Source organism: Gambusia affinis, linkage group LG19, assembly GCF_019740435.1.
Source record: "Gambusia affinis linkage group LG19, SWU_Gaff_1.0, whole genome shotgun sequence".
Taxonomy (NCBI): domain Eukaryota; kingdom Metazoa; phylum Chordata; class Actinopteri; order Cyprinodontiformes; family Poeciliidae; genus Gambusia; species Gambusia affinis.
Window position 1 is genome coordinate 10,104,798 of NC_057886.1, and position 24,449 is coordinate 10,129,246.

Below are 24,449 nucleotides of genomic sequence, written 5' to 3' on the forward strand. Positions count from 1 at the left end.
TTATCTTTGATCATCTAATTTAAAGTCTTCTATAAGTTAGGATTGGATTTAAATCTGGACTTAGACTAAAAAGTGTTACCGTGGATGAACAGGTTTGGATCTAAACCCTTCCACTGTAAATCCGGCTGTACAATAAGGGTTGCTATTCTGCTGGAAGGTGAACCTAGTCTTCCTATGAGTTTTCTACCAGGAGAAAAGATCCAAAAGTTGCTAATAGTGCATGGTCAGAAATGTAAAATTGCAACTAAGGCATGTAGAATAAAACAGAAACTTAAGGTCATTCTCTTTTGCAATAAAAGAAGTGGTGAAAGAACATCCGAAGGCGTGAAGCTGAACTGAAACAATAACGTCTTGTTAAAGACAGGGAAAAAAAGACGACATGGAGGGAGAAATGTAATACCAGGAAGAACACAACCGTATAGAAGAAGACAGAAAAGCAAAGGGCAGAAGAAGGGAAGAGAAGGCGGTCAGATAATGCTGAAATGCAAGATAAGATACCATCTCTATGTACCTGAGGTTTGTGTGTGCTTGAGACAGACTAAGTGAGACAGGACATATCTTACCCAATGCCAGATCTCCCTCTCCTTCCTCTGGATTGAGGAGCTCCGCTTTGCTCTTATGGTTTTTTGTAGCTCTTCTACAAGAACCTGTGGCAAGACAATACTTTTTTTACGGCAATAAAATTCATGCTGAAATGTGTGTAGTTTAGTTGTTTGCAACAGATTGGAAAAGCTCACTAATATGTGCACAGCATTATTTCATACCGTCATAATCATTTTCATTCTCATCATCTGCCAAGATGACCTCTTCTGCAAAACAAAGAGAGAAAATGTTATTATTAAACACATCTTCATGTTTTGCTCTAACAGCAGCAAAATCAAACTGAGCATCAGTTTAATACTAAGATGCAGACTGAATATCAAAAAGTAAGTAACAGAGAAACTTGTTTGTATTGCACATGTAACAAACATTTGAAACCGTGGATCTTGAATATGAAAGTAAAATCATGTGTCTGTGTGTGTGCAGACACGTGTTAAGACACGTTCTGACTTAACTCAAAAGACATATGTGATAACTCATATAGGATCGATGCTCTCAGATATGAGTGATTTCACTTTGGGTTATTTATCCGTACCTTTCAGTTTTCATGTATGTTGTCTTTTTAAGAAACTCAAAGGTCTGTTTCCATTTTTATTTCTTTTTCTCTTTCCTCTTTCTGATGATAAGCTTTCCATTCCATCCCTCTTTCCCATTAACATCTGCTACACATTGAGTGTAATGTAATCAGGAATCAGAAGAATCATACAAATAATTTGGTCAATTGACTCCATACTTCAACTATCATGTATTTATTTTTTTGATAAAATAAAATATAGCTTTTACCTGTTAAACAATAAATATAAAATACAGTCTTTTTTTTAGATTAACAGATATAGAATCTGTTAGAAGGGCTTAGTTTTTGGCAGTCTAAAAGCATAAAAATAAATGATATCGTAGAATATTCTTCCGTGATGAATTATTGAAATCACATCATAACTAGACTTGGAACAAAGTTGTTGTTTGCCAAAGGATGAAACCAAACAATCTTTGATGGGAAAATTTTAGGTGAAGGTATGTTTTCGGATGGCCGCATTTATCTCCAAAACATGTGAAGCACATGCAGTGAACTTTCCATACCGGCCTTGCAGATCCACTCCAGGTATCCATTGAGTTCCCTTTCAATCTGCTGCTGTCGTCTAAGCTTCAGGAACTCTCTCCTGTTCTCCACACGCTCCCTTTCTTTGGCAAACTCCCTAAAGAGAGAAACACACAAGAAAATGGCAACTTTATTGTGGACAACATAAATCCAAATTTAGAAAATGAACAAATTACATTTTAAGTTAGTTATGAGATATAATTGTAACAATGCACATACATGACATAAACTTCCATGCTTACCCTGACAACACACCAAGCACCAGGTTGAGCATGAAGAAGGAGCCGATGATGATAAGCGGGATGAAATACATCCAGTTCCATGCGCTCCCTGAGGCGTCGTTGCTCTGGAAACACATACCCAGATGATATGCAGAGTAGTCTGTGTTTTGCTCTCTGCTCCTTTTACTGGTTTATGCCAACAGATATATCAAGAGTCCGGCTGATTACCAACATACTGAATTAGGAAGAGTTAGATAATTAAATAAATGAGACACATGTGAAATATTTCAAAGTAGAGTTTAGGTGGTAAAGCAGAGAAACAGATATAAGTGAACTAAAACAGCAGCCCTAGGAATTGATGTCGATGATGTGTTTACTGGAATCCCAATTCAGAAATAAAAGGTTGTTCCAAGGATTTTCATGTGATACATTTATACTTTTGATATTATAAACTTAAGTGACTATTACTACCTGAAAATCAACCTGCTAAGAGTAGGCTTCCAAATTTAACGCTCTGTATACTGTAGAAGCAGAAACGCCAGCAAAACAGGAATGACATGAATGTGCTTGAAGTCATCTTAATAAGTAAATGCATCTCTGCCACTCTATTTAGCTGCACTGTCAAAGTAAATAATGCATAAGAAATGCTTTTCTTGTTCCATCTCTGCTTCTGAAACTTTCCTGTTTAGGGAAGTGTTTTCCTTATTTGCATTAAAGCCTTTATTTCTTGTGCCCAAAATGTTTTAAACCATATCTAATCAGTCAAAATTTAGGGGACTGTTTGTTCTGTATTTTTATGTTTGCACACTTCCCATTCTTTATCCACTCCCATCTCCTCATTATTACTTGGCCTTTCCAAAAATGATGTCGTTTACTCTTTCTGCCTCATTATCAAGTCACCCATCTCCCCCCTCATTCCTACCACCTGCATGCAAGCCGCTGCTACTGCTGTGCACTCAGAGTACTGCAAACCATTTTTTTCCCCTGCCATTAAAGTTTTATTGCTCCTCTTCCTCAGCAGTTGCAAGAATAACTTGGACTGAACAGGCTCTTTTAAATATGGAGCAGCATCGGGAAGGAGAGGCACAACGAGAGAGCGCAACAGTCAGGGGAGAGCAGCAGAGGGATGGAGGGGAGAAAGATTAGAACAAACAAAGACAACAAACACCAAATAGCAATTAGGGAAAGACAGAGTTGTCGTTCTCACACAAAAATAAGTTTAGAGCAAATTTCGGTCTAGATATTTGACATTATTTTGGCAGAATTAATTTAAATATCTTGATTTTCTAGTGTAGACTCAACTTTAAGCATTGTGCACAAATTTTGAACAGGACTGGGGACAGTGTTTTAGGAAGAGCAGACTGATGTTAACATACTTTATTTGTTCCAAGTCTAGTTATGATGTGTATTTGATATAAATTTTCAGTTGGAACACTTATTTGGGTCTAAATATCAGCCATCTGACCCAAACAATTTCTACCTCATGAAAGGAAATCTTATTGAAAGTTGAAGAAAGAGGAAACACTCAGCAATTTATAAACAGGTCAGCTACAAAAAAGAAAAATGGAATATGTCAAAAATGTTCAGAAAATGATAATATTGTGAAAAAAACAATGCTGTCTGGTTTCTCTGGGCAACACAATCATGGGGGAAGACTGCTGACTTGACAGATGTCCAGAAGACAGTCACAGACACCCTCCACAAGGAGGATAGGCCTCAAAAGGCCATTGCTAAAGAGGCCAGTTGTTCACAGTGTGCCATATCCAAGAATATTCATAGACAGGTCAGTGGAAGAAAAAACAGTGTGTGTAGCAGAAACAGGGAATCTCTCTGTGTTCTCCTTACAGGTTGTTTCTCTGGATTTATGTTTTTTGTTCTGTCTTGGCTCCGTTGTTTTTTTGTTTTTTTTTTAAGTTTCAGTCACCTTATTTTGTTAAACATTCATCATCAACTCTCCGCTCTCGCAGTGGGGTCCTACCTAAAAAAAACACATCCCAGGACATAAATCCTTTTCGTGGGCTACAAACATCGCAATTTTGGTCTCAAGAAACTCCTGTACCAGGGACAAGTTGCAGAAGCGTCTTAGCTGAACTAAGAAGAAAAAGAGCTAGACTCTTTCTCAGTGGTCCAAAGTCCTCTCTCCTCCAGTGAAATTTTGCATTTCATTTGGAGATCATGGTCCCAGAGTTTGGAGTAAAATTAAAGCAGTTCAGATTCTTCATTGCTTAAAGTCCAGCATGAACATTTGACAGTGAGGTTAGAGGTCACTATGTCACCCTCTGGTGTTGCTTCATTGTGTTCACTGAAGTCTACAGTCCACACAGCCATCTATCAGGAAATTTTAGAGCACTTCGTGCATCTGCTGACAGGCTGTGTGGAGATGCTGATTTTATTTCCCAGCAGTTCTTGGCACCTGCACACATTCCAGGGATTTATTGGGTGCTGTCAAAAGGAAAAGGAGAGCCACTGTACAGAACAATACAGATGACCTGAAGGCTGCTATGAAAGTGACCAGGGCTTTCAATACAGCTCAGCAATTACCCTGGATTGACTGTCTCCACGCCACACCGCATTGATGCAGTAATTTGTGCAAAAGAACCTCAGATCGAGAATTAAATACATAGGGGAAAAAAACACATACTTTTAACAAGAGTGATATTCCTGTGTAACATATCTCTTTTTACTAACTTTAGAAAATTTCAGAGATTTTATTTTGAGCAATTACTCTCTATAAGTCATACTCACCAAAATGACAAGAAAGAGAGGCTTGAAATGTTTTATGCTATATGCAATGAATCCATATTATATATTAGTTTATTTACTTTTTAAAATGAGTGACCAAAAACTTTTTCATAATATATTTTTTTCTTAGATTTACCTGTACTGGAAAGCATTCTTCTCCAGAAGAGAAGTTACATTAGTATGCAATGAGACGACACTGGCTAAGAAAGAAACCCCACTTCAAAACTGACAAGAAGTTCAACTTAAATCTAAAGTTAGCCATGTAGATAAGTCAAGTTCAATTGGAGACAGGTGTAATAGTCAGATGAGTCAAAGACTAAGCAAATTTGTCAAAATAAAGATAGATATGTCTGGAGCAGTCATTGTGTCCTTTCAAACCTAGGAAGAATGACTCAACAATCAAGCATGGTGGTAGCCTCATGTCACGGTCATTAACACTGATAATGGTACGGCCGTGTTGTATAAAGTGGGTTGACCTGTACGACATGAAGCCATATGTTTGTTTTGTTCTGTAAAAAGAACAAAACAAACAAAAAACCAGAAACATTCTGCTTGGTTGTACGCACATAGTAGAGCAGGTCTGTCCAGCCCTCCATGGTGATGCACTGGAAGACGGTGAGAATAGCAAACAGGATGTTGTCAAACTGGGTAATGCCAAAGTTTGGCCCCAACCAGCCCCCTCTACAAACGGTGCCATTTGGACACCCCCGGGACGAAGGTTCTTCTCCACATGGGAACTCTTCCCGGATGTCACCTGTTTTTGGGTGGAAGTGAGAATTCATAGAAGAACAAAAATATTCACAGGTCATTATGTCATACATACATACAATGGTATTACTTTTATTTCTTATAGACCCGAATAAACTATAACATTCATTCATCGCAAGGACATTTTCACCTGTGTGGTTGTCAAAGCAGGTTTTGTGGAATTTGCCTATGTAGAACTCCAGACCAATGATGGCAAACATGAGGATGGCAAAGAAAAGCAACAGGCCAATTTGTAGTAGGGGGATCATGGCCTTCATGATGGATTTGAGCACCACCTGTAAGCCTGAAGAACGCAACAGAAACACTTATTTTTGTGCAACATGATTTTTATTTCCTACCTGAAAATTACTATCAGGTCCAGATATATCACTTTTGTGCTTTTGATCTGATCCATCAAGACAGCACTTGTCAGTCTTCTAGATATGCAGCAGCAGAGTTTCAGATGTGTCTAGGGGCACCTCTACACCTCTAAGTATGTTCCTGTAGTCTATATTTAACAAAAGCTGCTTCATAACTGACCTGAAGCACCAGCCAAAATAACCTTTTTTTAATATCCTCTCCACAAGGCTTGAAATCTGATCTAATCAATGACTTTCACTGCGGATGATTACTCGTCACAGTTAAGATGACACAATAAAGATCTTTTCCAGAAAGAGCAACACAAGGCAACCAAATTCCTCATTGTCATTCTCCTAAAACTAACATTTTGGTTAGCTGCATTCAACATGTATGATGAATGCTTCACTTTCATAAATCTATGAATCTGATATAAGAATCAGTCCAGAAGAGAATAAAACAAAAGGTTGTAGAACTGTGACTAAGAAAAATCAGTGATTACATCAGACAACTGAAAGTATCTGCTTCTTCTTTTCATTGTACCTCTAAGTTGATTCTTTTTTCTTTTTGCTTTTGCACTAAGCCTTATGGCTAACTGCTGTGCCCTGAATCAACCCTTCCTTATTATGTTATCATCTTTTGACATAAATTGGGTTATGAAAAATGTGGGGATCCAAGTAGACCCTCATTCCTCCGAAAAACTAAGTAAAACAGCCTTTCATTTTGATGCAAAATAGCATGTTTTGCATATTATAGCAATTTTAATGTCATAATCAATTCTAACAACAATCATCTCAAGAACAATATTTTCTCAAAGCACTGTTGCCTTGAAGCAAGATGATTTGTGTAGGTTCTCTGGCTTCCTTCCACAGTCCAGAAATATGACCGTTAGGTTATTGGTCTCTCTAAATCATATTTTAGATTTCAATAAGCACATTGTGCACAAAAGACCAATATTTTGTTGGTGAATGGTGCAAACAATAAAATAAAAAACAGAACCAGCATAAAACATTGACTGTAAGGCCTGTTAGTCCTCAAAACCAATGAAAACAACAATCAATTTTAAAAAAGAACATCTCACCATCTTCAAAATTCATTAAAGAAGTAAATTCAAGATAAAGTTGAAGACTTGAAAAAGTTTGTATCGTTCCAAAAATAGGTATTGACTTACTAGGTATACCGGACACCAGCTTGAGAGGCCTCAATACCCTCACAGCCCGAAGGGTCCGCAAGTCAAAATCTGAGCCCACGGTGGACAGAATCCTGAAAGCAAAAAGATAAATGCTCAGATGTGTTCATGGTAAATCAATATTCGAGCCAGTCAGGCTTGTCACTGTCAGTCAAACTCTGTGTTTCTCACATTTCCTTTCATCCACACACAACCCCTGCAAGGCCATTACAAACAACTGGATGAGCACTGTATGTAAATCCTGTAAGAGCCAAACCAATCAATAGAGCTGACAAGTAAAGTAAGACAGAGAAGTGTATCAGGATGAGGGAGGGGCCCACTGAAGAGATACTGCTCTGTATCCAGATTTTAGACGGACTACTGAAGAAAAGGAAAGGCAATGAGATGCAGAGAAGATGGAGGTTTAGTAAGATTAAAAAAAAGAAGGCTGGAAACAGACACAAAGGAAAGTACTACCAGATAGTCTGAATGACTATTTTTCTTATTTTGTCTTTTTGAGATACATTTAGCTTTTCTCAGTCATGCTATGCAGTAAGCGCATTGTAGCGTGCGCTATGGCATCTTTATCAACACCGATCATCAAAGTTAACAGCTTGAGGAGGTTAAGATGTTCCTGGGTGCTGATAGACTTCCAGTCAGTCCTTCTGTCTGACCCATTCTGTGAATCATCCGTACTTCCCACTTCTGTCTCTCTCTTTCTCTAGATCACTCTCTGTCTCTCTTTCATTCATCCTATCGCTGTAACACATTTCTTCATTCCTCTGTTCCAAAAAGATGTGAAGTGACACAGCAGAAAGTTAATCATGACTCTGAACTCTGCCCACTATGCTCCGATTAGAATACGTCGTTTAGAAAGAAAGAAAAGCAAGAGTCAGTCGGTGAACAAAAATGCCAGTTGGGGTTTTAAATATGGGATAGCACTGGTATAATGGTCTGCACCGGTAGAGATCCAAGAATGATTCGGTTAAAAAAAAAAAATCACCAGATATATATATATATATATATTTTTTTTTACCAAAAATGATAATTAAAGAATGGCAAGTTGATTCTTTAATTATCATTGAAACAACAGCCTCTTTAACAATGATTCTGCATGGTAAGGAGATCTGAAACAGCCAACTTATGAAGCAATGTCAGACTCTGTGCAGCCAACTGGTTCACTGATCTCTGGAAAAACAAAACAAAAACAAAGATGAGCTTCATGGAATGCAGCCATATTTTTTGGATGGGTCAAGCTACCTTGGGTCAAGACAGAATGGATTGCCTGAATTAAATCAAGAATAGTTATTTTAGAGCAAAACTGAGAAAGTCTCCTTTTATTCCATTGTCTTTTTTACATGTGTATAAAAGTCAGCTGTGGAACGTTATTTACATAATCCCTTAATTAGTTTCATATAATTAAAAGAAAAGGAAGATTCAGGATAATATGAAGGGAGTATTAAACAACAAATGGCATAAAACATCATTGACACAATGCTGAAGAAATATTCCAGCTTAGCTGTGCAGTAAAAAATTTACTATTTACTTTAGATACACTGTTGTTGATAAGTAGGAAGGCCTTAGTGTTGTCAACGATGTGCTGTCCAATGTGCTAATAGTTTATGGTTGAAGAAAGACTGTTTATCCATCATTATCGGTGAGCATTCTCACTAGCCTGAGGGTTCACAGCAGGCTCTCGTGCGGGGAATGAGCTATAGCACAGCAGAGAGTCAGGGGGAGGGTGTGATTGACAGCATTAAGACTCTACTCCTGGGTCTGATTGGCTACAAAGGACAGTAGGAGGCAGAGGAACTTGATTTTTAAAGTTATACATTGCAGGTTTCATGGTTTTAAACCCTTCAGTAAACGAGAATTAGTCAAATGTTCTTCACAGCAATGTAACAGATGAACATCCAGCCAATGTCTCAACTTTGATGGAAAGTGTTCCAGTCAAGGTTAGCATAATTAGCTATTAAAATACTTTTACATGCAATAAATAATAACAATAAAATGGGAAATAAATTTAATATAGCTAAAAAAGAAAGGTTCTTAGTCAGCACTGGACTAAGAGAAAGAAATGCAAAAAATACAAACATAAGGTACACTGAAAGCAGACAACATGCTAGACCCTTTTTAGTTTGGAATAAAGCAGAACGTTTTTCTGTGTTTTATCATACACAGGGTCTGGACGCTAGACTAGAAATGATTGCTTGCTGGAAGCGTATACTCTGTTGAAGTTGTAAATAATTGGTTATTATTTTACCCAACTGCTGACGTTTGGTTGTGATGTATGTAAGGCCAGCTTGAAGCTTATCAGAAATTGTGTGCACTGTAAATTACCCAGCCAGGAATAAAGCCACAACATCTTTAGCAGCAATAAAATATCTTGCTCAGACTTTAATTGCTCAAGCATTGCTAACATGGACTGAATGGCTTCCTTCACTTGCTCCGCTCCCATTGCCAGACTACGGCCCTATAAGGGCAGACTACAATTCTGAAACAGCGTGGAAAATCAATGTCAGTCATTCACAACACCTCCTTCAGTTTGCTGATTGGCACGGTTGAAATTCAACCGAAGAAATCGAGCCGAATGATAAAAATACGGAACACTGAAGGAATATCATATGAGAATCAAGCAAAATTGCATAGGAAGACAACGACCAGGCTATTGTGTTTCCATTACACAAGATAAAATTTTGAAGAAGAAAAAAAAACAATAAAATATACGACTACAAGCACACCTATGGCAACCGAGTAGCATGTTCAATGAAAGCACACTTAAACGAAAACAATGCATGTAATTATAGCTGGAAAATATGATGAAAACAACAATGATGTAAATTCAGCTTCCAAACAGCATAATTGTCACTGACAGTGTCACACCGATGAAGCAGTCTCCACGGTTACAGGACCCTGTCTCATTCATAAATGTTTCCATGGCAACAGGTACATCGGCTCATTGATAGAATCTTTGTATCACCTTGGAAACAGGGCCAAGGGAGGAGCCAGATTGATTTCTGTTTCTCTTTTTTCCCCCTATCCTCTTCTGTGTTTAAATGTGCACATTTGTGAAATAACACAGATAGACACAAACATATGAACACATGCACACAGATCCACAAGGCAAATAGGCATGAGGTAAAAAATACTGGGTGAAAATAAGTACAAATGCAGGAGATGAGGTTGTTTGGAGAAACCTTGGAAAATTATTTTTTGCTCCTGAGACAGAAATGCTGTCTAATGTGGAACTTAAAAGAACAAAACACATGTCCTGTGTCTTTTCCTGCGCTATTTATATGATATTCTAAAGTATTTTGGATTTAGTGTGAGAGTAAATGTTCTTTTAGGCAAACGTTACACACTACATTGATAAGTAATTAAAATCTTTTAATAAAATCCCTTTCAAAAAATAGAACCGGGGTAAAAGAAAGAATACTTGAACATCCAAAGTACAGTGTGCTGAAATCTGTTAAATGACAGCAGTAAATGCCTGTAGAATAGCCTGCGCGGTATTTAATTATCCGAATACTAATGCTATGGGGAATTACAGCAAATTTTCACATTAACCTGCAGACACATTTTAAACTGGGAGAGATACTCCTTAAGGGCAACACATAGGTGCAATGGGTGACACAGTTGCCACGAAGCAAAAAAAAGAAAAAAAAAAAAAGAAAGTAATTTTCAGATTTTTGGTTCAACACGTGGTCAAAACATGTAATTTTGGCCAAATTGTGACTGTCTTTACTGTAGTTGAAGAAAATGATACTTTTATCTTTAAATATCAGCCATGGGATTGATGCAAATCTCTTTTCCCTGTATCTCCCAAGTCTGTCAGAATCCTAAACAGTCTGTATTTACTGTATTTTCATATCAGTGGTAGGTAGCATAGTTGCCTGACTGTTCTATTAAATGGGACTATGCACCTGGAAAATACATAATACACCCCTGTTCCTCAACTCCCCCCCCCCTACCCCCCCCCCACACAGCCCATTTTTAAGATGCATGGGTTCAAATGTAATATATTTCCCAAAGTTTTTTTTTATTTATTTCTGTGTCTTTTTATATTTTGTACCATTTATCCCAACAAAAACATTTTGTACAAAATGAAGGAGCATGATAAAATCTATACCTCATATAGAGGACTTCACGTTTGATAAAATACATTTTATTTCTTCACAATTAGATTGACGTAAAACATAGATTTAGATATTTGCCAAGATATGCTCTAAAAGAGAGAAACTAGATAGCAACCGCTCAAGGCAGAGGTACGGCAGAGGGAGTTATTTATGGTAAGAATGGCTTTAAACCAAGAGTAATTGGACTAATAATCAATATTAGAAATTAGAAACAACTAGCCTATTCCCAGACTCAAACCACTCTGCAAATTTACAACAGATCGATCAATAACACAAAACACAAATTAAATGGGATGCCAAAAGGCCACAGAGTGTAACTTTTCTAGTCATTGTATCCAGCATAAGGGACATTTTTGAGTTTGAATGTTTTAGAAAGAGCGACTCAGAGAGCTAATACAGTGAGTAAAAAATGAAAAGTAATGTTTGAAATGGAAATGTGTGTGGTTCCAAGTCGGTGTGTGTGTGGGTGTGTGCGTGTAGGTGTGTGTGTGTGCACGGACACTGGTCAAAATGTTATCAAAGGTTTCCAACCAAAGGTAGAAAGAAAGGCCAAGTAGTCTTTTATCTTCAAAGAGCTGTGAACCGCCATTCAAAGAAAGCACAACAAAGAATATGCGTGTGTGTGTGTGAGAGAGAGTGGACAATACATAATATATCACAGAAACATCCCCACAATGGCTGCAGCATTGTGTGTAAATCTTTACACCATTCACCTTTGTCATAAAAAAGGAAGTGACATCAGTACAGAGAGGAGGATGCTCTGAGTCCACCGCACACCAAATCCTTTTTTGTTCTTTAAATTGGTGATACATTATAGACAGTTTATTGTCAGTCAGTTGTGCTAATAATTAATAGTCCAATAAATATAACTATACTAACCTATACTGATAAAATTATATAATATACTATTATTGTTGTACAAACTCATAGAGCTTATATTAATTTCCATTTTGAATGTCACCACTATGCCTATTTTCTTTGTAATTAACTATCCCTTCAAAAATGACACCTCTTTTTCACTTCCTTTTTAGTCCTTTAATTCTTTCGTCTCTTTCCCTTTTTCACACCTGAACTAACAAAAAAATACTACCTGAAGTGCCAGTTATAATTTTCACTGCTGGTCACTATGGTAATACCTGGACTATATTTTATCAGTTTTTGTTCTTTTCTGCCCATCCAGTAATCATAACAAGCACAGCTTTATTTGAGGTGTTTATACTTGGAAAATAAGAGCTTAAAGAGCACTCTAGGATCACTGTAATGTAAAATCTAAAATAATATCTTGAGAATATCTTGACTTGAGAACAATTAAACCTGATGAAGAAAAGAAATAACTTCAAATTCCAATTTTTTTCTTCTAATTCATCCTAGGGTGTCATTTTTCATGTTATCTTTAAATTCATAGAAATTCTCCTCTTCCTGATCTACATCCCCTCCTTGTCTTCCTCGCTGCATCTCGCTGTCTCGCTGACACTTGTCTTCTCACCTCTCTCCCAGTGACTCTGTTGTGCCACACTGAGAAGCTTGGTGTCATGGTTGCTCTTGTTAAAGCTTACAACCATACTGCCAGAGGGGGAAGAACATTTGTGCCTGTACAGCATTTGTGTGGTTGTGACAAAGTGTGTGAGAGAAAACAGGTGAGCAACAGATGGCAATCACTGTTTCTTCTGACACTTTGCAAAAAATGGCACAATTGTTATATATTGTTCAGAACAGAAGTTTATATCACACCTCATATTCACAAACATGTTGGATTTTTTTTTTTTTTTTTTTTTTGCAGTGCATTAAAGAGGTTCCTCTTCCCTGGGCAGATTGAAAATGTAACTTGTGACTTCAATGTTTTTTAAAGAGCAAAAGTTCGAAATAACAGTAGAATAATTTATGAACAACTTTGGCCCACTGTGGATTAAAGAAAATAAAACTTCTGCAACTAATTTTGTTTTGAAACTGTTTTAACAATTCACTCCTGAAAAAAAGTTACCTGAGAACTTTGATTGTTGCGTGATGCTCTGAAGGAGACCCCCTAATTTTGTACCACCATTTCTTTTTTCCATGTTTTTTCTCCAAAGAGTTTTTGCGGTGCTAGTGGCTCGTATTTTTGTGATAGCAGGCAGACAGGAAAGTGGGGGAGGAGGGCGGGGAAGACATGCTCCATAGATCGTCGGGACCGGGAGTCGAACCCGCGATGTCCACGTCGAGGACTAAGGCCTCCAAATGTGGGGCGTGCTAAACTCCTGCGCCACCACAGCACGGCCCTGTACCACCATTTCTAATCCACTTTTGTTGTTGCCTTCAACAAAATTATTGCCTCTTACTGTATCGAGACGTACTCAGAGTTTATGACAAGTTACACATTCAACTTTGCTTTTATTTTGTCCTTCACACACTTATTTTTCTGTTTCTTTCTTCATCCAACTGTTTCCTATGTTTCTACTTGACTACCAACATGTGTCCATTTTTCTTAAACCTCCCATCTTGCCTCCTCACCAGTGTCTGCTCCATCTGTCCCCCCAACCCGTTCTTGTCTCAGTGTATACCGAGGTGACATTTGTTCACCACCCAGGCGACTGGCTGCCTGCGGCTCAGCTCTGTGATCTGACTTCTACCTTGCGCAGAATGGGGCCCATTCATTAAAGCAGATGAGCTGGTAAAGGACACTCAAACACGTGTGTGCGTGTGTGTGTGTGCGTGTGCGTGTGTGTGCGTGTGCATGTGTGATGAATCCTGGGACATTAAAACTAACAAAAAGTGGACCAAAATGACACTGAAAGAAAAGGCGATTCGGAATTTTGTGAGTTTTTTATGAAGTGACTCAGCATTTAAAGAATGCATTTTGGTGTGCATGCATGTTATTTGTTTAAAGTTACCTACCCTGTTAGCACAACCACAAAGTCCATGACATTCCATCCATTTCTCAGGTAGGAGTTCTTGTGGAAGGCAAAACCAAGCGCCAGGATCTTTATTCCGGACTCAAAGCAGAAGATTCCTATAAAGTACGGCTCTGTATCGTCCTGTAGAACAAGACAGAATGACAGTAAGAGAATAAACATGATGATGAGGAGCTTTGTCACAGAGGACTAGTGCTTGCTTTCTGAGTAAGCATATTCAAAAATATGCATCTAATTTCTGAGCCACAATTAAGTAGGACAATAAAAATGTAGAACTAAACAATCAAATTATTAACTTTGGACACTTTTTAGTCTAATACAAGTTTGACTCACCAGCCGTTCAGACAGTGGTGTTTTGTCCCCATCAGGCAAATGTTGTTCAAGAGCTAGGACAATGCAATTGGCAATGATGGTAGCTAGAATCATCCACTCAAATGGAGTAAGGAGAGTCAGTTAAGGAATAATTGGATCAGTTTTTCCAGTGTAAAATGTCTTCATACATAATCATGGCATAATTCCACCTATTCAAAACAGCACTTTATCCATAACACATTATGCACTGCATTACACAAACTGACTGATAAAGTTTGGACATAATTGGCAAAGATTATCTTCTCTCAGTTCCTCCACGCAAGAAAGAAATCCAGGAAAATCTTAAAACTGATCAACAAACACAGCATATCTTGCATACAATATGCAAATGGGTTACATTCACACAGAAATAGAAAAAGAAATGATCTCTCTTTAGAAAATGAGTTGCAGCAACTACATTGGTTTCTTGGTTTTATGTGTACCAATATTTTAATTAAAGTTGTTTTGTTAGTTATACCATTTCAAGTCCTTCTATTGACATGTTGGGTCTCAAATATGATATCCGAGTCAAACATCGACAAGGGCCCCACTTTTTAGCCAAAATTGTTTCACATCAAAGTAATTTAGGCAATATAAGCGACATGTCTGTTAAGCAGTCGACTATCTCAGCAGAAAGTTTGAGTAACTTACTGACTAAAATACGTTTGTTGTAATCTGTTCGAATCTATAAATAGCAGAGCAAAAGTAAAAAGAAACACTACGTAAAATTGCCTCTTTAAAACGTAGCTGCTGATCAGTGATCTATATAACTTTACTATGGTGGTAATAGTTAATATGCTGCATTATTTTTGCAGCTTTAGGTTTCTAATTTAAATAAAAAGCAATGATCATTTCTTGTTTACATAATTTAAAGTCGTGACACTCTCACACAAGCCTATGACTAGATGTGAGACTTTCTGAGCACTGAAAATAAGAGCACAATTACTTTGATTTCTAAAAAGTACACTTCTGCAATGATGCGTAGACAAATGTACATGAAGTAACAATTAAGATTCATTCCCTACTCTCACTTCCAACGCTTAAAAGAAAGAAGAACTATCTGATTCCCCTGACTGTAAGTGAGTCAAAGAGACAGCAGGTCCAAAGCTCGAATGGACTTCTGTCTCGCCTCTCTTTTTGCCACTGCTGCCTGTTTACACACACAAAAGGACACCCATACACCCACAAGCTCATCGTTATGAGTCAGTTAAATATGCTCTGCTAAGTGTATTTTCTGGTAACACATCTCCCACGCAGACAAACAAAACAAACACAGACATAGGCTATACCAAAGTGGTAGAGAGCCTGGACAACAGGGGTTTTTTTTCCATTCAGTTCCACGTACAGGCTTACAGCATCTAGAAGACTGTTCATATCTTAATGTCTTCATCATAGATTGCTTCTGTCAACCAAACAGTGTTGATTTAAATCAGTGCACCTTTCTAATTAAGGTTTTTATTGCTTTGCTGCATTTTGTACTCAAGTAGCATAATAAAATATGGCACTACGCTGTGTCTAGCTAATGATGGCGATGTTTTACTTTTGCATTTGGTGCTAAATTAAAGAACTGTTTCAATGTGTTTTTAAGGAATTGGGAAGATATTTTATACATTTAGACTGGTTAAACCTTAGTGGGGGCATTCTACTGCTAAAGTAGATCATTAAAACAACTTTGAAATTACTGAAACCTTTAATCTATTTGTGAGAACAAAAAAAAGAGCACTTCTAATAACAAGCATAACTTTATGTTGAGAAGGCGATGGGGATGTCATTATACAATATAGACTGAATCATTCTATTTTGATTTCAGATTCTTTAAAAAATATTTTGTCCCCCAGACTTTGGAAACCTTTGTACATCACGTGCAGAGGAGGGCCTTCCCCACAGCAGCATTTTGTCTGCATGGATTTCCACTGCGATGGAGACAAATAAGGGATCGATTAATAGAGAACAGAAGAGAAAAAACTGGTGTGATCATACAAAGTTTCACTTACAGAAAAATCTGAAATTTTTAAGCCAACCTAATTATCACGGCTCCCGTTTATGCTCCCTTCCTTTTCTCCCCCTCTTCATCTTTTCCCCATTTTTCTTGCTTCCATTAGCAGAAGCCATTCCCTTAGTAACAGGAGTTGGCAACTGAATGTTAAGGAGTAAAAAGCAAGAGGAAGCAATCTATAGAGAAGCACATTCAACATCTGGATGCGTAAAACAGCTGTTAAGAAGAATAAGAGCCTAGCTGGGTGCTGGTCCACATTATCACCTTTTCTATTTCCGATTTATTCAATCATAAGTCTGAACTGAAAATGTGTATGGAACTGCAAGTCCGAGTCCCCCCTCCCAACAGTCTTTTAGCTATATGAATCTATAAAAGTCTCTTTTACGTGCCTAAAGGTCAAAGATGGGATCTGAGTCCACCCCTTTTTTTTCTCTTAGGTAAAAGTGCTAGCAGCTACACACCACATTTGAACCTTTTTGGATTCATTCATTCATTTTTTTAAACTTTATACCTTCAATCTTGCATGTCCCTTGTGTTTGTGGACTGTCTACTTAGGACAAAGGAGTCAATGAACTAAAATCTTTAGTTTCCACTTCATAATGTAGTTCAATATTGATATTTAAAGTGCTGTCAAGGCTTTTTAAACAGTTTTGTGACTAAAAGGTCTGTTTCTTTTGATCATCTGATCTTTGTTTCTAACTCTTTCCTACCTGAAAGTGTAAGGAGCTGATTTTAGGGCACCCTTTTAGGTGTTGAGGAGAAAAATGGTAGTTAAAAAATAATTACTCTGTTTGAAGGTGAAAGAGAACAGTAACAAAATAATTTCAGATGACCAATTAAATTACTGGATCGTGCCCTTATTATTAGTGAGAAAAACAGCTGTTGTAATTGTTGTTTGGCTATGACATCTTCGTCTATTTTTTTTGGTCAGATGAAGATTATTTTGCAGGTTTAGTCTTTTTGTATTTTCAAGGCCTGTTGTTTTTTAATAGTTTGGCACCAGAAAAATTAGGTAAAGTTAGACAGCAAATATAATGTGCAGCCTGGTTGGACAGATTTTCTAATATTAAGAACCAGCAGAGTATTTTCACTTATTGTAGTTCATACTATTTGGTTTAAAAGGGCTACGGCTGAATGCAAAATGCAAAACAAAAACATGGGAGGAAAAAAGCAGAAGGATTCATATTTTAAGAAGAATATTGTTGCAATGGCTGGTGGTATTTTGACCAGATTCATTTCTAAAGGAGAAACCAAGCCTAAGCTAAAAATTATATTTCAACAGACACTGACAAGGCCTTAAAAATCAATGCATATTTAATAATTGTTTGCTGTTGTTGCTTTATTTCTAATTGCTTCATCTTTTACTCACATGGAGTGAACAAACTCTTAAATTTCAGACTTTGAGGTTTAAAATATTTACTGAGACAAGTGCTAATGCATAGAAGACAGACGCATGCAAAACTCAGAAGAACTGATGACGCATATCTTGCTATAAACCTTTCAATAATGAATCTTTCCTCCCATCTTAAAAAGCCACACACAATCAAGAACAAAACTGAGAGTTAAAGAGATGACAACACTATGTTCTCCAAAACCCATTTCATATTGTCTTTCTCTCTCTTGTTTTAGATATTATTTGCCTTGAACTATCACTGTTTTCAATCCATGCATGCATATATTTGCGTTGTGAAAGTGAGCATGATGTTCGGTTGCAGAATGATGTACTTTCACAGGAAAAAGCACGCAGATGAAAGCATCTGACATACATCAAGACACACTTCTAATGGCTTTTATTAACCTGGTCCCTCAGTACTCTACATGGAATCTCTAATGTTCACTTCTTTGCAGCCAGTGCCCTCCTCTGATATATTTCTCCCACTATCTACCCTCCTAAACCTCCACCACTTACTGCCACACCTCTGCTTATTTTCTACAGTCTCCTTCATTTCTTTGTTGCACCCTCCCACCCCCTGGCTTGCTCTTACATTTGTGCATTTCTCCATCATCTCCATGCTTTCTTTCATCCAACCCGCCCATCAATCATTTCGCCATCTCTGTTTAATATCGAATGAGACAGAGAAAGGAAAATGGAATGGTGCCGTGTCAGCAAATGCACAAGAACACAAACGCCACAACCATATGAGGAGTAAGGGGGAAAAAAATATAAAAAAATAAAAAAATGGAAGAGGAGAGGAAAAATATATGGATGGTAAAAAATGAGAGAGAGTGAAAAAGAAGAAGAAGGAAGAGGAAAAAAAGGAGAAGGATAAAGAAATTGTCCTGTGGGCACAGACATGGTTGAAAAGAATGAGTGATGAGGAATAAAAGAGAGAGAAAGAAGGGCGGACCTAGAGAAGGGAAGAGATGAAGAGCACACTGGAGCTGAATGAGGAATAAAGCAAGAGAATTACACAGGGGTGTGATAAGATTGCAGTATTTTCTTCTGCTGAGCTGTGTGTATACTCTGCCATAAGTAGGTTATACACACACATACACACACTGTGTAAATTTATATACTGAAGGTGGAGTCAAATCTAAATATGGGGTTTGGAGAAGCAGAGTGGTTTATAGGTATTCATTTCACATAACTATTTATGAAATTGTGATCCACTTGAAATGAACATAGCAAAATCTATTAACTGGATTTTGTCGTATTTGCATAATGTGGAAGCCTGGTGAAGAAACTCAAAGAATAAAAATTTCTAAATTCAAAACAGTCTGCTGGGAACTGAAGACACAAATTCACCTCAACTAAAAATTTGTTCATCAGAGTTCATTCCAGTCTTCATATCCAACATCATTTCTACACTTAGTGGAAAATGAAATCTGATTACGTGCTTTGTTCATGATAGTTAGCAATAAATTGTAACCAAACAAAAATGCTTGAGCACCAAACATAATTTTGAACATTTTATACGTCCCCTCTGAAATAAACTGTGACACTATTTCTTAAGGCTGACCAAGACATCCATTAAATTAAGAAAAATATTTTTACCAAAACTGCCTTAAATTAAAGGATGCATGAAAATAAAATAAAAAACTAGAAAAAAAATGTTCATCTTCAAAGGTTTTGTGATGTTTTCAGGACACAAAGGTAAAAAAAAAATGCAGATCTTATAAATGTACGCCCTCCCCCTTCTTTCATTTACAAGACTTAATTTAAATCTCTAATTCCTTTCCTCTCCGTTCTTCCCACTCCCTCCTCTGTGCCCTGTTACATTATGGAGCAGTGGCAGAACAGCTGAAATAATTACTCTACGTCCTTGTCACTTCTGCCTAAGAAGCTCAGATTTGATCAGATGAATGGGATTAACCAGTGTGGTTGAAACCCAGCTAATTATTTTGATAATCTGAAGCTGCAGAGATAAGAGGCGAAGTGGTGGAAGTGCTTCGTTTTGCTCTTGTAAGACAAAGTTCGAATAGATTTTCATGGCTTCATTCAGAGCCTGGTTTCAGATTTCCGATCACCCTGTAGTGCAGCACTATTCATGGTTCTTAGGTGCAGATATTTTTCTTTTTGCTTTATGAACATCTGGTTGCAATAGAGATTAAAAAAGGCTGTGAAACATTTTTGTCTGCAAGTAAAAGTGGTTAATTTGGTGGGAGACCAACACAGAGAGATGCAAAGAATACACAATTTTCTAAAATTACTGTTCGACGTATGGATATGGAAATAGTTTGACACAACTGCAAACCTACCAAGACGTGACAGTCAATCTAAACTAAAGCAATTTGAATTGCATTATTCAAATAAGCAAACGAGAGGACCATGATAACTCTGGAGAAGCTGCATATATCAATGGTTCAGGTGGGAGAATCGGCTGAAAGGTCTACTATTAGTTATGTACTCTACAAATCTGGTATTTCTTGCCTATAAAGAACGGAGCCATTGTTGAAAGGACATGATTAAATGGTTTTGTTTGCAGATTGTCAAAAGCTTTAGAAGGGACACATTAAATATGTGGAATAATACACTGATGGTCAGAAAAAAACTAATTTGGCCTATTTGGGCTGAGCTTCACACAAAAGGCTTTGGGTAGAAGAAAACTAACAATATACACAGCCCGTAGAAATGTGCAAGTGGCAGAATCAAGCTGAGTAGAAGACTTTTTTTTAACAGTCACACGGAAATTGGGAAGTGTTGAAGGTAGGATGGACAGTTGCTTGAGGCAGCAAAAGACTTCACTTTCTTGTAGGACAAAGACCCTAAACATACAGTTAGAGCTTCAGTAGAAAAGCTTAGAATAATGTTAATCTCTAAACTGGTAGAGACATAACCCAAAAGACTTCAAGTAAGGTGATACAACTTGGGTTTTCATTTATGTTTCTGTTTTCATTATTTCTTTATTATTTACTTCAATCTTTCTAATTTACTTCACTCCTTGTGTGTGTTCATTTATTCTTATCGTTTGTGCTTTAGACATATTTCCTTCGATTAGTGTTCTCTTTCCATTCATCATTTAAGTTACTTTCAGACCTTTTATATTTCTTCATCTCCTTTTTCCCTTTTCTAGCTTTCTCCTTCCCTCAGCCTGACTCTCTGCACAGCTGTTGTTCATCTCCTCACTTCACTTTGCCTGCATTCTCTCTCAGCTGCACACTATTGCTTCCTGATTAGTCCCTCTGGTTCCTATGTCATGCTCCAGTCCTTGCTCTGTGTATATATATATATATATATAGCTCCCTTTCTTTGTTGTTTTCCACTGACTCCTTCCATGAAATCACTAGCTACTGTTACCCTTATTATCTTCCTGTTAATCCTCTGTTGTTCTCCTTGATTGCCTTTGCAGCATTTTGGATATTCCCTCTGTTTATGTTTTCTTAAAAATATATTATATTGTTCTGCACTGCAAGAGTCCTGCATTCGGGTCTCGCTTAAAACCAAAGATGAAATCTGTTCTATAAGGTATTAACTAACTGGGGTTTATATATATATATAAATATATATATTTATACACAGCTTGACACACAGCTTGAAGGAAAAGTCTTCTTGTTTATATATAAAAATATATATATATTTATATATAAACAAGAAGACTTTTCCTTCAAGCTATCCAATTATACACTATTTTGCATTTGCATATCACATATAAAGAGAGAAAACGTAAAAAGTGTATAACTTTCTGCAAGGCCACAAGCAGAGCTAATTTGGTCCAATAAACTTTCAAACTTATAGACTGAACAGTCACTTTGCCCTTTAAAAAGTCCATATGCTGGCAAAATCATGATTTCAAAATGGTAGCTCATAAACTATCATGGTGGCTCTCTCTACTTCCTACACAAAGGCTATTGTCTCTCCCTCGCCTTGCCACCAGCCCTCCCTCATCACCCACATATAGCCGAGCTGTCACTTTCTACAAGATGCTGACAGTGGCGTGTGCAGGAGGGAGTGTGTGTGCCAGGGCAGCACGTGACATTTTTTCACATAAGCTGTATGTACAGGGAACGTAGGCGCTGCGTTAATGTGAACTGTGCTTGTATACTTGACAGTACAGGCTTATTTAAACGCCGCTTACTCCCTTTCTTTTCACTGCCAACGTGTATTTGTATGTTGAGTGAGCGGAGTTGAATTTGAGAGCATGCCAGCACGCCCTGCAGGTAGAGTGGAGGCCTCCAACGGGGTAAGTCTACTAACAGCTGCAACACGTGACCAAGAGGGGAAAAAAAAACAAAAAAAAACATGAGCATAAATAAAAGAAAAAAAATCAATCCATCACAGACGCTCTCCCTCTATTTTCTCCCTCTCCATGTATCCGAATCCCAAAAATAGATCTCTTGAGCGTCACTGCGCCCCTCTCTCACACAGACGCGCACATTCGCAGACACACACACATTGGTCCGAACTCGACTGGAACTGAATAATTCAGCAGAGTTAGAGCACAGAGCTCAGAGAAAAGAGACAGAGAAGAAACATAAAAGGAAGAAGATCTGGACTTGGAAAAAGGAAACATTTACAATAAAGTGTTTGGTTTAAAATGAAAATGAATGACTAGAACAAAGATAGTCTTTACTGTGCTCTCTACAGGTAAAAGTTTCTAATTTCGCTGACTGCATTTGGTATTTCCTTTCAGTGCAGCGCTTTAAATATACGCCTGAAATGATGCATTGATGCAGAGACTGATCAAATCAAGTGGATCAAATAAACCAAATGTTGTGTAAAACATCTGCACACATGAGATCTGACCGCAGCGGATAGGAACCGACACCCAGAATACTATCACGATGCATACCTAATTTTAACTCCAATTTAATATTTGCCTCACTGATTTTTTTTTATTTTTTATTTTACATATTATATCTAACACTAACACTCATCCACAATGATTCTAGAAAGGAGAATCATTGTGTGTAATCATCACATTTTAGATTTGCATGCAGCAAGTGCTAAGACCATGACCAGATTTGCGACGGTTTTCAGCTTCAGCAGCCATGACCGGTGACACAGCTGGTCATATTTATACGGTTGCTGTGGTCAGATTTGTTCACATGAACGGCCAGGTGGTGCGGATCATGTGCACGGTGATGAGTCAAAGCCACAATGAAAAACATACTGGATGAATCTCCTAAACCACGCACGTAAAGTTTACAGTAACTATCATGAGGAACATTTACTGTCACCAATTGCAACCATCCTGATAAGCAGAATAGCAGTCTAATATTTTAAAACCACTGAAACTAAACTAAATGAGATTTTAAGAAACACTTATGTTACCACAATGCACTCAGCTCTCCCTCAGAAACTATTATCTAAATAAGTTATGACCACTGGAGGCAGTCAAATCTCATCTGATTGGCTAAGTAACAAAGCAAATTAGATGCTCTACTTATGCTCAAAAACTGTAGAGCTTTGCTTCTTAGATACAGCTCTTCTGTGTACTGGAAAAGTGTTTCACATTATATCTGATTACAACCACAAGCTTCAAAGTATTTTACAGGGATTTAATATGAAAGAACAACAAACGGTAGCAAGAGATTATCCAGAGGACAGAAAATGACACAAGTTTGAAAGGTATGGCTTTGTGTATTCAGATCCCTTTGCACAGAAAACCCTAAATACAATGAAGAGCAACCCATAGTGCCCAGTTGAGTATCATTTTATCTCAGCAGACCTGAGAAGACCTTAAAGGCTTCTGAGTAAATAAACAGCATTGTGATGACCAAGGTACACACCCAGCAGGGAGGGCAGGTAATAAAACAATATCCCAAGCTTTGGACAATTTCAAGCAGCAGTGCCCAGTCCAATATCGGGGAAATGGAAACAATATGTTCTTACTGCAACCTCAACAAGACTTGGCCATGCACCAAAACAGATAGACTGGGCAAGCAGAGCATAAATCACAAGATGCTGCCAAGAGGCCCACATTAACTATGGAGAAGCTGTAGCGAGCCACCCCTCAAGTGGGAGGATCTGTTGATGAGACAAGTATTAATTGCAGAAGAAAGGCACGAAGACACCGGGTGTTAAAATAAAAGCAGAGAGAAGTCCTCTTTTCAGTTTGCTTCAACTCCTGTAGGGGACTCATTGAATATGTGGAAGAACCTGGCTGTTTCCCATAACACCAACATCAAGCTTTTACAGCTACGCAAAATATTGCATGGTAAGACACACATAACCCTGAACACATCATCACCTATGTAATATGCAGTAGGGATGCTTTTGTTTATTAGAAACAGGGATGCTGGTTGGGAAGGTGGATGGGGGAAAATACAAAGTATTACTAGGAAAGAAACAGCTACAATCTTCAGCAAACTTATAGTGAGGTAGAACCTTTTCACAAAGCCTTAACATACAACCAGGGAAACCATTATATGGTTTTAGGTAACAGCAAATTTGGGGTTGGAATGGACTAGTTAAAGTACAGACTGGTATTCTACTGATAATCTTTGGAAATACTTGAACATGAACTCCTACAGCTTCTCTCCATCTAATTTGACAGAGCTTCAAATTTTAGTCTCTACATCTCCACACCTGGTTGAGACATATTGTGAAAAAAAGGCTCTTAGATATTCTACACTGAATACAAATGCACATCTCGCTTTTCTTTTTTTTTTTTTTGAAAAATTGTTTGGTTATTTTTCTTTCACTTTGCAATTATGAGCTACCTTGTGTTGACTTGTGGTTGTAATGCAATAAAATGTGGAAATGT

The 24,449-nt window shown here is 37.6% G+C and overlaps 1 protein-coding gene across 23 annotated transcripts in view; it reads right to left on the reverse strand.

Annotated features, from left to right (window-relative positions):
- Positions 1-24,449, reverse strand: part of cacna1aa (calcium channel, voltage-dependent, P/Q type, alpha 1A subunit, a) — an 84,590-nt gene that overhangs the window by 49,674 nt on the left and 10,467 nt on the right. For all 23 annotated transcript variants that reach the window (XM_044101039.1, XM_044101040.1, XM_044101037.1 and 20 more), the window contains exons 2-10: positions 14,289-14,394; positions 13,939-14,078; positions 6,935-7,026; positions 5,558-5,710; positions 5,226-5,413; positions 1,939-2,042; positions 1,678-1,793; positions 765-809; positions 564-647 (exon numbers count right to left, since the gene is read on the reverse strand). In XM_044101039.1, the coding sequence (XP_043956974.1) occupies positions 564-647; positions 765-809; positions 1,678-1,793; positions 1,939-2,042; positions 5,226-5,413; positions 5,558-5,710; positions 6,935-7,026; positions 13,939-14,078; positions 14,289-14,394 (1,028 nt within the window). The remainder of the gene's footprint in view (positions 1-563; positions 648-764; positions 810-1,677; positions 1,794-1,938; positions 2,043-5,225; positions 5,414-5,557; positions 5,711-6,934; positions 7,027-13,938; positions 14,079-14,288; positions 14,395-24,449) is intronic.